The sequence below is a fragment of the Amblyraja radiata genome, chromosome 32 (assembly GCF_010909765.2).
Source record: "Amblyraja radiata isolate CabotCenter1 chromosome 32, sAmbRad1.1.pri, whole genome shotgun sequence".
In the NCBI taxonomy this organism is placed as follows: Eukaryota; Metazoa; Chordata; class Chondrichthyes; order Rajiformes; family Rajidae; genus Amblyraja; species Amblyraja radiata.
The window spans coordinates 9996607-10010751 of record NC_045987.1 but is presented as its reverse complement, the minus strand read 5'-3'; the positions used below and the strand labels follow the sequence as shown (position 1 = coordinate 10010751).

The 14145-nt window shown below is 39.3% G+C and overlaps 1 protein-coding gene across 2 annotated transcripts in view; it reads left to right on the top strand.

Annotated features, from left to right (window-relative positions):
- The window catches only part of col27a1 (collagen type XXVII alpha 1 chain), a 323681-nt gene that overhangs the window by 159518 nt on the left and 150018 nt on the right, over window positions 1-14145 (top strand). For both annotated transcript variants that reach the window (XM_033048904.1, XM_033048906.1), the window contains exon 19: window positions 1444-1497. In XM_033048904.1, the coding sequence (XP_032904795.1) occupies window positions 1444-1497 (54 nt within the window). The remainder of the gene's footprint in view (window positions 1-1443; window positions 1498-14145) is intronic.

Genomic DNA, 14145 nt, shown 5'->3' with positions numbered 1-14145 from the left:
ACACTACCTGCCCTTCCACTTATTTTCGCACCTTCCACAAACTTGTCCACAAAGCCTTCAATCCCCTCGTCCAAATCATTAATATACAACGTGAAGAGTAGGGGCCCAGCACCTGCGGAACTCAGCTAGTCAAAGGCAACCAACCAGAAAAATCCACCTTTATTGCCACTCTGTCTTCTGCCATCCAGCCAACCTGCTATCCATGCTAATATCTACTCTTTGATATTCATCTTCCTGCGTAGCCTCACGTGTGGTACCTTATCAAAGACTTTCTGAAAATCTGAGTAAACAACATCTACTGACTCTGTCTGTCCTGCCATTTACTTCTTCAAAGAATTCCAGCAAATTAGTCAAGCAAGACCTCCCCTTCACAAAGCCCTGCTGACGTCGGCCTATTTTATCGTGAACTTCTAAGTACTCCGTAACCTCATCCTTTATAATGGACTCTAAAATCTTACCATCCACCGAAGTCAGACTAACCGCCCTATAGTTCCCACTATTCTGATTTGCTTCCTTCTTGTGCAGCGTGGTAATATTGGCAATTTTCCTTTCATCTGGGACCTCTCCTGTCTCTAGTGGTTCTTGAAATATCACCGTCAGTGCTTCCACAATCTATAAAACCACCTCTTACAGGTGGACTAAAGATCCAAGAGTGAATGTATTAATTCTTCAAGACACTCCAAGCAGAGTTATATTCAAGTTGTATGTATATACCTTGTTAATTAAAATACATTCATCTTTACACTGGAACTGTTCATAATGAGCACGCAGCCAGAAATTGTCCTGACTATGTGTCAGGTATTTGTCTCATGAATGTAAAGATCAATTGTAACATATCGTCATCCCATAATTAAAACCGATCCTTCACAAAATTCAGAGCTGCACTATAATCTCTATACATTTAAAAGTCTATTGTACTCAGTGCAAACCCACTATTGTTGATGCCAGTGGGCAAATGTAAATGGCCCACATTTTCCAGTTGCTTTGACGATGCAGCTATTACCATTTGCTGCCATCACACCTTGGAATTGACAGTAACTTTGGGATTTCTGAGTGTGCATAGTTTACCTGTAAATCCTGCAGTTGGAGTCACCGATTCAGCCATCTTTATAAACTATACTGTTTGCCGCCTTTTCCAACTGAACAAAAGGTAAATCAATTGAGCTGCTGTGAGGTTAAAATTAATAACAACTACTTTTGCTGTAAAATATCTTAAAATTACATTATATAAAAACTGAAAATACTGTAAACACACAATAGGCCAAGCAGCATCTGTGGAAAGAGAAACAGTTAATGCTTCAATAACCCATTGTCATACTTAAAAATAGAAAGCAACAAAAGCAAGGAAATTGTCATAGCCCTTCACAAATCAACGGTCAGCTTTCAGCTGGAATATTACATATTGATACACTTCTTTGATTTGTTACTTGCATTTGTTTTCAGGGAATAATTGGTGATAACGGTCCAGTTGGAATACCAGGACCCCCTGGCCTTGAGGTAAGAATAAAGTTATATTAATAATGATTGCAAATAAAACTTACATTTATGCTGACTGCACACTGCTTAAAGTCATCATCCTTTTCCTTGATCTCTATTTTTATTGCTTCTGCATTTGTAGATTGCATTTTTCTAGGACCAGCACACATATCAATAAATGAAATCCACACTATGTAATATTGCCATAATGTTGTATAATAACCAGTAATTGTAATCACATTGAACCTTCATTCAATCAGGACAAATCATGGAAAATATTCAAGTTCACAATTAAGTCATAAACTGTGTGCATGCATGTGGTTTTTTCCAAGGCAAATTATTTTTTTTTAAATGCTTTAAAATAAACGCTTGTGTATGAACTGGAAGCTGCCAGTACACATGTTCTCAATATGGAAATCAAATGGCGAGTTATTGTCCTCGATTATAAAGTTGGGGAGGAGGAAAAGTACACATAAGCTCCAGATTGAAAGCCACAACATTTTGATGGGAATAACTAAAAGCAAATTGATGCTCAAAAAATATTTTGTACCAGTTAATAGATATAAAATATTTACGGTTAAACTAATGTAGGGACAGGCAGTTGAGCGACATGAAGGGCAGGGTTGAAGAACGTCAATATCAGGACCAATAATAATTTTACATACCTGCACAAATTAAATATCAAGGAACTTGGGATGCAACAGTGTTTGCAAAAGGTTAATCAGAGAGGGATAGACAGAGTTGACGTGGATAAGCTTTTCCCACTGAGAATAGGGAAGATTCAAACAAGAGGACATGACTTGAGAATTAAGGGACAGAAGTTTAGGGGTAACATGAGGGGGAACTTCTTTACTCAGTGAGTGGTGACTGTGTGGAATGAGCTTCCAGTGAAGGTGGTGGAGGCAGGTTTGATTTTATCATTTAAAAATAAATTGGATAGTTATATGGACAGGAAAGGAATGGAGGGTTATGGTCTGAGTGCAGGTAGATGGGACTAGGGGAGAATACGCGTTCGGTACGGACTAGAAGGGCTGAGATGGCCTGTTTCCGTGCTGTAATTGTTATATGGTTATATGGTTATATGTGATACTAGGAAAGTAGGGAAAGTGAATGGTGTGGAAGATCAAGGGGGTCTTGGAATGTATATGTTCAGATCCTTAGATAATCCAGTTAAAAATGCGACAGAATACAAAAAAAAGCAGTGAAGCTATAGAATTTGAAAACATCAAGGCAATCAGGTGAAGTCTGTAAGGAATTTCATATTTGACCAATTTATTGAAGTTCTTTTCATGTATAACTTTGAATTCCTTGAATTTGAACAAAGGATAAAAGGGAACCAGTGGGTGAATTAAGATCTACCCAGATTAAGATCCAGAAAGAATATGATCAAGTGCCTCATCCAAAGGTTATTGTGGAAAATACAAACTTATGGTGTCAGAGATAATGTGTGGCATTATAGAAAATTGACTGGTTAAAATGAAATGGAGAATAAGAATAAAAATATATTTTCCTGTTTAGCAAAATGTATTGAATGATGCGTCACTGGGACTGAGGCCACAAATTATGCAAATATACATAGCTTTTATAAATTACTTACAGTAGATGAGAGCTTCAAAGATTTGATTGCTAAGTAGGTTGATGTCACAAAGATGGGTTAGAAAATAAGTCATGAATACTATAAAAGAAGACTATAAAGAAATTTGGACTTGAAGGGTTCAGGGTGGTGCCTAAAATGTCATGATAAGTGTAATAACTCAGTGTGGTTTACTATCTTACACTCTTAAGGAAGGATGCAAACATGTTAGAGGCAGTTCATAGAAGGTTTACTAGACTGATACTGAACTGGATGATTTATCTTCTGAGGAAAAGTTGGACATGAGTGGTTTAATCCTGAGGTTGGAAAAAGTGAGAACAAATCAGTCGGAAGTAAATATAATCCTGGGGCCATTTGACGAGGTGGATGTGGCGAGGATGTTTCCCTTTGCGGGCTAATCTAGGATCTTGGATTAATGTTAAAAAATTGCGGGGAGGGGGTGGGCGACCCATTTAAGGCAGAGTTAAAGTGAATATTTTTCTCCCAATACATTGTGAGTTTGTGATCAAGTTATTGATTGATGGGCTGAAAAATAAAATTGTGGTTGTAATCAGATGAATCATGATCCTGTTAAATATTGTAGCAGATTCCAGGGCCAAGTGGCCCACTCCTACTCCTGATTCATGTAATTATTTATATCGCTGATTAAATCTCAGTTTAAGTAGTGCCTAGAGTTTTGGTCACCACGTTATAGGAGCGTGTTGTTTTCATTGGAGAGAGTTGTGAGGAAATTAATCTCTTTAGTTGCCATGATTGGAAAATGTCAGGTGCAGAAATCGCTATCAAAACATGGGGGGGGACACAATTTCTTGGCAGCCGCTCGCGCATGCGCGCACACTCACTCGCGCATGCGCACACGCACGCGCGCATGCGCACACGCACGCGAGGCTTCGGAGGCTTCAGCCGTGGGCCCTGTGGACGTGAACATCGGGAGCTGACTTGGTTGGTGACCGATTCCGAACTCCAGCCACAGCAGCTTCGTCTGCCCCGAATCGTGGGGCTTGAATCGTCCCATTCGCGGGGCCTTTCATCGCCCGGCACGGCTTAAAATCGGCCGGGGGGGGCTTCAACATCGGAGCCTCGATCACCTCAATGCAGCAGTTTGATTTTAAGCCACGCCGGGCGATTAAAGGCCCCGCCAACGGGCCGATTCAGCCCTTAGAAAGCGTCTGATACCCGCTTGAATCTTTCAAAAGCTACAATGTGATAAATAACACAAACAAATAAAACTGAAGCAAATAAAGGCAGACAGAAGAACCAACCTTGGAAGGGGGGGGGGGGGGGGGAGAGAGAGATGGGATAAAAAATACGAAATAACGTGAGTGATCTGAATGAGGGACTTATCTGCAAGCCAGCCAGGAAACCCACTCAACAGGATTCCCTAATGACCTGAACTGTTTAGATCCGATACCCATTTAAACCTTTCCCATCCACCAATATATCCAATTAGTTCAAATGGTAATTGTACCCACATCAGACAGCTTTGGAAGGTCAAAACACAATTGGTGACACATCGTGTTAATACGGTGTTAATAGAGACATTTAACAAGTGCTTATTAGTGACACTCCCAATGTCTCACGGAAAGCGGGGATTTTAATAGTTTATTTTTCACCAAATTTCAAAATCCGGATTACAAAACATGGGGGGGATTGTCCCCCACCTCTCACAACATGAGGGGCTTGTGTCCCCTATCCCATCACCCCCCCCCCCCCAAGATTTCCACCCATGGAAAATTTTAACTGTGAGAAAAGATTGAATTGGCTGGGGATATTTGTTTTGAAGTGACAGCGAGAAGATTTGACTGAGGTAAATAAAATGATCAGGGACTTTTGTGAAATCCACTTCCCTCAGCACATGGGTCAAAACCAGAGACAAAGATTTATGGAAGGATTTGCCAGAGATGACGGATAAAAAGATCACTTGGAGTGAGAGGTTTGAAACTCCCAAAAGGGTGATAGAGGCAAAAAAACTCATCCCATTTAAAAACCACTTTGATGTATTTGAAGGCATGACTTGAGGATTAGGTTGGTAACTCTTTTTTGACAAGTACAAATATGATGGGCCAAAAGGCTTTTCTTTGATTTGTAGTTTTTTAAAATCATTCTATGTCACTTCCACATCATATCAGTGTCATGAAAAGGTGTCGCTGGTGTTGTCACAACACAACTTTGTGACACACAAACTGTGTATGTGAATTTGGATTCACACAGTACTTTACATAATGAAAATGACAGATTATTTAACACCTTTAATGTAATAAAATATCACAATGTATTGTGTAGTAGCTTTATCAGATAAAATCTGATTCTGAGCCACATAGTGATACTCAAGAGAGGGACCAATGGTCAAGAGCTCGGTCAAATGATTGGCTTTGTAGAGTGTTTTAAAGAAGGAGAGAGGGATTGTGAGGTTAAGAGTTTTAGAAAGGAAGTTCAAATATTTAGTCAACTGAAGGCATTAGCGCTGATAGTGAAGCGAAAAAAGAGGGTGCACAAGAGGTCAGAAATGATGAGTGCCGATTTCTTGGAAGACTATTGTCTTCCAAGACTGTTGGGGTTGCAGGGATTGAAGCAGAGCCAGGCCATAGAGGGATTTAAATACTAGAATGAGAAATTTAGGCAATGTTGGACCAGGAGCATTTGTAGAATAATAATAGAATAATGAAAGCCTGACATTTCCGTATTCTAAATAAAAATTAGGTCAGGTTTTGTTCCATCTTGGTCTGTTTGATGTTTATGTTGGATATGGACTAACAACAGCTGTTTCCAATACTGTGCGCCTCTTGTTCTCTACTGAGCCATTGTTTCTATTAGCAACGATACAAGAATCCTTGTCCTCCCATTTAGAAACAGTTTTTACACAAAAAGATCAATAAAAAGTGATTGTATTCACAGACCCACTAAATTGAAAAGCCAGCATGAGAATTTTCTTTCCACTTTAAAATGCGATGCAAATATATATGAAAAAGCTGATGCAAAAAAAAAATATATATTTTAAATTCACTGATTGAGGTTCTGCTTTGCTTTACCCAGTTTCCAATGTTTCATTATATAAGTATGTAAATATTTGTACTTTACATATATTAGATTGCTGCAACAGTGAAGCAGATACAGCTCCATCTAGTCAACCCCCCCCCCCCCCCCACCCCCACCCCACCGCTGTGTGATCCTTAGAGCTGCACTATCTTTTCACTTCCCCACATATCCAACCAGACCTAGAGGCTTTGCTGCCATGGTCTGCAGGTTATCACTGTGTCTCATGCAAAGGATTGAGAGACGGAATCTTTTTCTAAATGTCTGAAAATCAGAGACATTTGTAAATAGCTTAAACATATTTACATGTTTTTAAAAATTCAATTAAAAATAATAATAGTAGAATACATGATTGCAATAAGTGGAATAGATTTAAGATCTAAATTTCAATGAGGTAGATTATAAATACCCCAGAAGCTATGCATCTGGATCCTAGTTACACAATAATGTGCAGAAACTAGGTAAGAACCAGCTCTCCACTGGAAATTCTTAAATTGCTGTGAATATATTATGAAAGTGTTCTTTTTTTAAAAACAGAATTCTTGAGATAAATTTAATGATTTATGTCTGTTATATGCAACTAACGCTTTTGTTTTGAGCTTTAAATTCACCTTATCTATTTGTTCTTCCTAATTGAGCATTTGATAGTTACTGATTTTATGTCTAGTTGTGTGAATGATTCAGGATTAGGATTTTGCCAATTCTAAGCATATCAAGTATATCCATATGTGTAGAAGATGTTAGTGCCATACTCCTCCAACATTTTCGCCACCTCCAATGGGATCCCACTACTGGCCACATCTTCCCATCTCTACCCCTTTCTGCAGAGACCGTTCCCTCCAAATCTCCCTGGTCAACTCGCCCCTTCCCACCCAAACTACTCCTTCCCCAGGTACTTTCCCCTGCAACCACAAGAGATGCAAAACTTGTCCCATTACCTCTCCCCTCGACTCCATCCGAGGAGCCAAACAGTCTTTACAGGTGAGGCAAAGGTTCACTTGCAACTCCTCCAACCTCATCTACTGTATCCGCTGTTCCAGGAGCCAACTTCTCTACATCGGTGAGACCAAGCGCAGGCTCGGCGATCGTTTCGCTGAACACCTCCTCTCAGTCCATCTTGACCTACCTGATCTCCCGGTGGCTCAGCACTTCGACTCCCCCTCCCATTTCTGTCCTGGGCCTCCTCCATTGTCAGAGTGAAGTCCAGCGCAAATCGGAGGAACAGCATCTCCTATTTCGCTTGGGTAGTTTACATCCCACTGGTATGAACATTTACTTCTCTAACTTCAGATAGCCCTGGCTTTCCCTCTCTATCCCCTCCCCCTTCCCAGTTCTCCCACTAGTCTTACTGTCTCCGACTACATTATATCTTTGTCCGGCCCCCTCCCCTGACATCAGTCTGAAGAAGGGTCTCGACCCGAAACATTGCCCATTCCTTCTCTCCAAAGATGCTGTCAGATCCGCTGAATTATTCCAACATTTTGTGTCTACCTTCGATTTAAACCAGCATCTGCAGTTCTTTCCTACACTTAATGCCATACTTGATAAACTGACAAAGTAATAGCTGGAGTTAAGTCCTCACTAGTATTCAAGTTAAATATGACCAAGCAACTTTTTTTAGCTGGTTTTTGAGTCCCAGTTTTTTTTAATTTGCATCGCTCTTTGGTTTTATGTTCCAGAGCCTCATCAAATAATTTGGTTGCAGCCCTTGTGCAATGTGAACTGTCACTTGCATTGTCCTAGTCATCATTAGCTTAATTTATATCAAAGAGAATTTGTTTCTTAAATGTGTATATTTTAATGCTAGGAGCATTGTAAGAAAAGTGGATAAACTTAGAGCCTGGATTGACACCTGGAAGTATGATGTTGTGGCGATCAGTGAAACATGGTTGCAGGAGGGCTGTGATTGGAAACTAAATATTCCAGGATTTCATTGCTTCAGGTGTGATAGAATTGGAGGGGCAAGAGGTGGAGGTGTTGCATTGCTTATCAGGGAAGATATTTCAGCAGTGCTTTGGCAGGATAGATTAGAGGGCTCGTCTAGGGAGGCTATTTGGGTGGAACTGAGAAATGGGAAAGGGGTAGCAACACTTATAGGGGTGTATTATAGACCGCCAAATGGGGAGCGAGAATTGGAAGAGCAAATATGTAAGGAGATTGCAGATATTAGTAGTAAGCACAAGGTAGTGATTGTGGGAGATTTCAATTTTCCACACATAGACTGGGAAACACATTCTGTAAATGGGCTGGATGGGTTGGAGTTTGTAAAATGTGTGCAGGATAGTTTTTTGCAACAATATATAGAAGTACCTACTAGAGAAGGGGCGGTACTGGACCTCCTGTTAGGAAATGAGATGGGTCAGGTGGCAGAGGTATGCGTTGGGGAACAGTTCATGTCCAGTGATCACAATACCATTAGTTTCAATATAATTATGGAGAGGGACAAAACTGGACCTAGGGTTGAGATTTTTGATTGGAGAAAGGCTAACTTTGAGGAGATGCGAAAGGATTTAAAAGGAGTAAATTGGGACAGTTTGTTTTATGGGAAAGATGTGGAAGAGAAATGGAGTACATTTAAAGGTGAAATTTTAAGAGTACAGAATCTTTATGTCCCTGTTCGGTTGAAAGGAAATCGTAAAAATTGTAAAGAGCCATGGTTTTCAAGGGAAATTGGACACTTGGTTCGGAAAAAGAGGGAGATCTACAATAGTTATAGGCAGCATGGAGTAAATGAGGTGCTTGAGGAGTATAAAGAATGTAAAAAGAATCTTAAGAAAGAAATTAGAAAAGCTAAAAGAAGATATGAGGTTGCTTTGGCAAGTAAGGTAAAAGTAAATCCGAAGGGTTTCTACCGCTATATTAATAGCAAAAGGATAACGAGGGATAAAATTGGTCCATTAGAGAGTCCGAGTGGCCAACTATCTGCAGAGCCAAAAGAGATGGGGGAGATATTGAACAGTTTCTTTTCTTCGGTATTCACCAAGGAGAAGGATATTGAATTATGTGAGGTAAGGGGAACAAGTAGAGTAGCTATGGAAACTATGAGGATCAAAGAAGAGGAAGTACTGACACTTTTGAGAAATATAAAAGTGGATAAGTCTCCAGGTCCGGACAGGATATTCCCTAGGACATTGAGGGAAGTTAGTGTAGAAATAGCAGGGGCTATGGCAGAAATATTTCAAATGTCATTAGAAACGGGAATAGTGCCGGAGGATTGGCGTACTGCGCATGTTGTTCCATTGTTTAAAAAGGGGTCTAAGAGTAAACCTAGCAATTATAGACCTGTTAGTTTGACGTCAGTGGTGGGCAAATTAATGGAAAGAATACTTAGAGATAATATATATAAACATCTGGATAAACTAGGTCTGATTAGGAACAGTCAACATGGATTTGTGCCTGGAAGGTCATGTTTAACTAATCTTCTTGAATTTTTTGAAGATGTTACTCAGGAAATTGATGAGGGTAAAGCAGTGGATGTTGTGTATATGGACTTCAGTAAGGCCTTTGACAAGGTTCCTCATGGAAGGTTGGTTAAGAAGGTTCAATGGTTGGGTATTAATGGTGGAATAGCAAGATGGATTCAACAGTGGCTGAATGGGAGATGCCAGAGAGTAATGGTGGATGGTTGTTTGTCAGGTTGGAGGCCAGTGACGAGTGGGGTGCCACAGGGATCTGTGTTGGGTCCACTGTTGTTTGTCATGTACATCAATGATCTGGACGATGGCGTGGTAAATTGCATTAGTAAGTATGCAGATGATACTAAGATAGGTGGGGTTGCGGGTAATGAAGTAGTGTTTCAAAGTCTACAGAAAGATTTATGCCAGTTGGAAGAGTGGGCTGAAAGATGGCAGATGGAGTTTAATGCTGATAAGTGTGAGGTGCTACATCTTGGCAGGACAAATCAAAATAGGACGTACATGGTAAATGGTAGGGAATTGAAGAATGTAGGTGAACAGAGGGATCTGGGAATAACTGTGCACAGTTCCCTGAAAGTGGAATCTCATGTAGATAGGGTGGTAAAGAAAGCTTTTGGTGTGCTGGCCTTTATAAATCAGAGCATTGAGTATAGAAGTTGGGATGTAATGTTAAAATTGTACAAGGCATTGGTGAGGCCAATTCTGGAGTATGGTGTACAATTTTGGTCGCCTAATTATAGGAAGGATGTCAACAAAATAGAGAGAGTACAGAGGAGATTTACTAGAATGTTGCCTGGGTTTCAGCAACTAAGTTACAGAGAAAGGTTGAACAAGTTAGGGCTTTATTCTTTGGAGCGCAGAAGGTTAAGGGGGGACTTGATAGAGGTTTTTAAAATGATGAGAGGGATAGACAGAGTTGACGTGGAAAAGCTTTTCCCACTGAGAGTAGGGAAGATTCAAACAAGGGGACATGACTTGAGAATTAAGGGACTGAAGTTTAGGGGTTACATGAGGGGGAACTTCTTTACTCAGAGAGTGGTAGCTGTGTGGAATGAGCTTCCAGTGAAGGTGGTGGAAGCAGGTTCGTTTTTATCATTTAAAAATAAATTGGATAGTTATATGGATGGGAAAGGAATGGAGGGTTATGGTCTGAGCGCAGGTATATGGGACTAGGGGAGATTATGTGTTCGGCACGGACTAGAAGGGTCGAGATGGCCTGTTTCCGTGCTGTAATTGTTATATGGTTATATGGTTATATGGTATCAAGAACTCTATCTGTGCTTGAAAATTTTTATTTTGAACAGAAGCTCGGCTCTATGGAATACATCTAAATGTTTCGGGGCCAATTAGGCAATCCCCTGTTTAATCCAAGGAATTTTTTAGTTGGATAAAGAACAAAATTTTTTAGAACCGTTTTGTTAATTCTGATTATGTGCAAAGTTAAGCTAGTTCTGATGTTTATGCTGATGCATATAAAGTCAACAATCTGGCAATAGTGGTAGTATGTGTAAAAATAGAATGAGAGGATATTCCTAAATACAGTTCAAAACTGTAATTTGCAAATTTTGTGTCCTATTTGGAGGGAACATATTTTTGTTTTTAGCTGAGGGATGTTTGTGAAATGGATATTGCAGTCCTCATAGGAATTTGCCATCCTCCTCCCAAAACATAATATCATCTGCAAATTTAGATATCATGTTTTTGAGTCTAAATCTTAATTATGAACAACAGTAGTCTCGTTACTGAGCAAAACATTGGTATCAATAATAGTAACCATGAATCTACAGGCTTGTTGTTAAGTCTATCTATTTTACTCCTGTCATTCTGAGAAGAAAATCACCCATACTTACCAAATTATACATGTGACCAGACCTATGTCAAAACATAATAAGCAAAATGGACTAACCACCTGACATCAATCGAGGCACATGGGAAAGGAGCATGCAGCATAGTAAACCCTGCAAAGTTCTCCTCATAAATCTCGAGGAGTCGCCAGAAGTGGCAATACAGTGGTACACAGTCAGGACAGAATGATCCTGGACCTGTAAATATTGACTCCAGACCACCTGGCTTCAAATGGCAAGGAAATAATCACCTACTCAGCTGATGAATCAATGTTCCACATGTTGAATGCTCTTTGGAAGAAGAACTGAGAGTGGCAGAGTACTATGAGTGGATGATCATTAATGTTCATCAGCAAGAGTGACTTAGCACCATTGGTGCCACTGCCCTGAAAGGCATGTCTGCTGGTTTAAATTGTGCCAGTTGGTGCTAAAGGCCACCAAAGTGATACATTTATTTGATTTTTCCCTCATCAATTTTTATTTTGGAAATGCCTCTGTTGTTAATAGTATTGGTCTGCACAAATCATAGGGACACCAGCTTCCATCATAGAAATAAGGACATCCTTCATTGTAATTGTGTGGATCTAACATAATGATAAATGGGGTGGAAGAAGAACATATCTGGCAGCTCAAAACTTTCATTCACAACATACAGTGAGCCATGAGGTTATTCCACCACAAACCAACTTTAGGACATGATATCTTCACTCTACTATTGCTATCTAGCCAAGGGCTCAAATCTAATCAAGGGCCCAGTAGCCACACCAGACAACCCTGCCCCTGACACACTATAAACAACAGAAGTAATAAGACAACAGAGCCAGTCAGTTCCACAATAACGTCTCCGATAAAATCAGCAGGTATATAGGAATGCTGTCACTTCCAACCTCTCCTTCATTAAACACTTGCATTTTTGGGTGGCAAATATGCTGAATAACTGCCTAAAGATTCAGTGAATTTTCTTTCATAAAATTTCTAGACATTTTTTGTACCATATATCTTTCAAGAATAAAATGCATTAGAATTTACCACTAAATTTTAGTACCAAAAAATTAATATAATTATGTGACTCTTACAAGAATATGTTTTTATCAGAATAACAGTTCTGATTAAGATGCACAATGTAGCATGGTATGGTTTACTAATTGTACCAACCAAGTATATGGTGTCAATACTGGCTTCATGTACATGGGGCATGAGATACTTTCTAAGAAATTCACCATTGCAACATAAGAACTCCATATGCCCATTAACCATGAAACATATAAATTGTTGGAAGTAATTATTTCCAGCATTGTTTAATGTTTCATGTTTTGAGCAGTACTTGAATAATTGGAATTATTATCTGTACGAAATACAGTTATCATATTGTTGTACTCCAAAAGCCAAACATTGGATAGGACAGTGGCAGTGTAATGGTTTCAAAATACACGGGTTGTTAAAAGTGTAATTGCTGATAAATATTAGATTTGGTTCTTATTTTCCCTATAATTATGTCTGGCATTATCAACAAACATGATGAGATCGGGATAGATCATCAAATAGAACATATGTTTATGGAATTCATAATCTTTCTCCTCATCTGTTCCCCCTTCCTTTACTTGCTATTTGCTCTGCATCTATATATTTTTTTGGTTGTTTCACTAACTTTTCCACAAAACACAAGTGCTATAGCAACTCATTGGGTCAGACAGCATCTGTGGAGGGAATAGACAGATAATGTTTTGAATTGGAATCCTTCTTCAGACTCATCTGTTATTTGATCTTTACTGAATTTTCTGTAATGCTCTGACTTTTTCTAATTTTCCTTTTTTTTAAATCTTCTCATGGGAGCTGATTATAGGATCTGCAAGTCAACTAAGGTTTCAAAGGAACAGTACATCATAGAAAGTCCAAGTTCAATTGTTTTTGCAATTATACATCATATTCTATACTAATTTTCTAATGAAGATTATATAATTTGCATTCCTTTAGTTTACTCTTTATCAACTTTTGTTTAAAAGTAGTTTTAAAATCAATTTTCAAGACTTTCTTAAAAAGTAAATTCTCATTCTTTTCCCTTCTTTATTATTTTAAATTCTCCTCTCTCAGTCATCTCTCCTCTCTCTGAACACGTACATTATTCCAACAAAGAACCCATCATACTTCAGCCAAGATTTCACTTGCTTACAGACATTACATACAGATTTAATAATTTGATAAGTAAATAAATGAAACTAAGGGGAGTCATTTTTCGGTTCAGTTTCATGGAACAGCATCTAATCAGCCAAATAAAACTGGACTTAGTCTCCTGCACAGACTTTTTGCCCACTGTCCCTGCCAACCAACACTTTTTTGGGCATGATGCAGAAGATTGACCAAATTGACCCCCCTGCCAGATGGTCTGGCTAAGTTTAGCAAGGCCTCAGCAATAGATAGGCCTCAGCCAGCTGGGCCTATGCCTGGAACTCGTTGACAGCTCTTGACAAGTGGCAAAGCTGGGGGTGAATCTTTGCCTTTGTTATTCTTAATGTTTTTCAAATAATTTTCAAATGATTAAGATTATTGTAAATAATTTCAAATCCTGTGCCAATTCTGACTGAGCTAGGCTTGGACAGGTGGATTCCAGCAAAATGCTGGAAAAATCCCAGCAAGGAACAGCACCATTCCTTGTACTGTAGGTCTTGGACTTATAACAAATGAAGCTTACATCCGGACTATACTTACCTGGAATGTTGCTGCAGCCAGCATGATTCATCCCCATGTTATTTATTCTCTTCTCTGGCCACCAGTTAAATATATG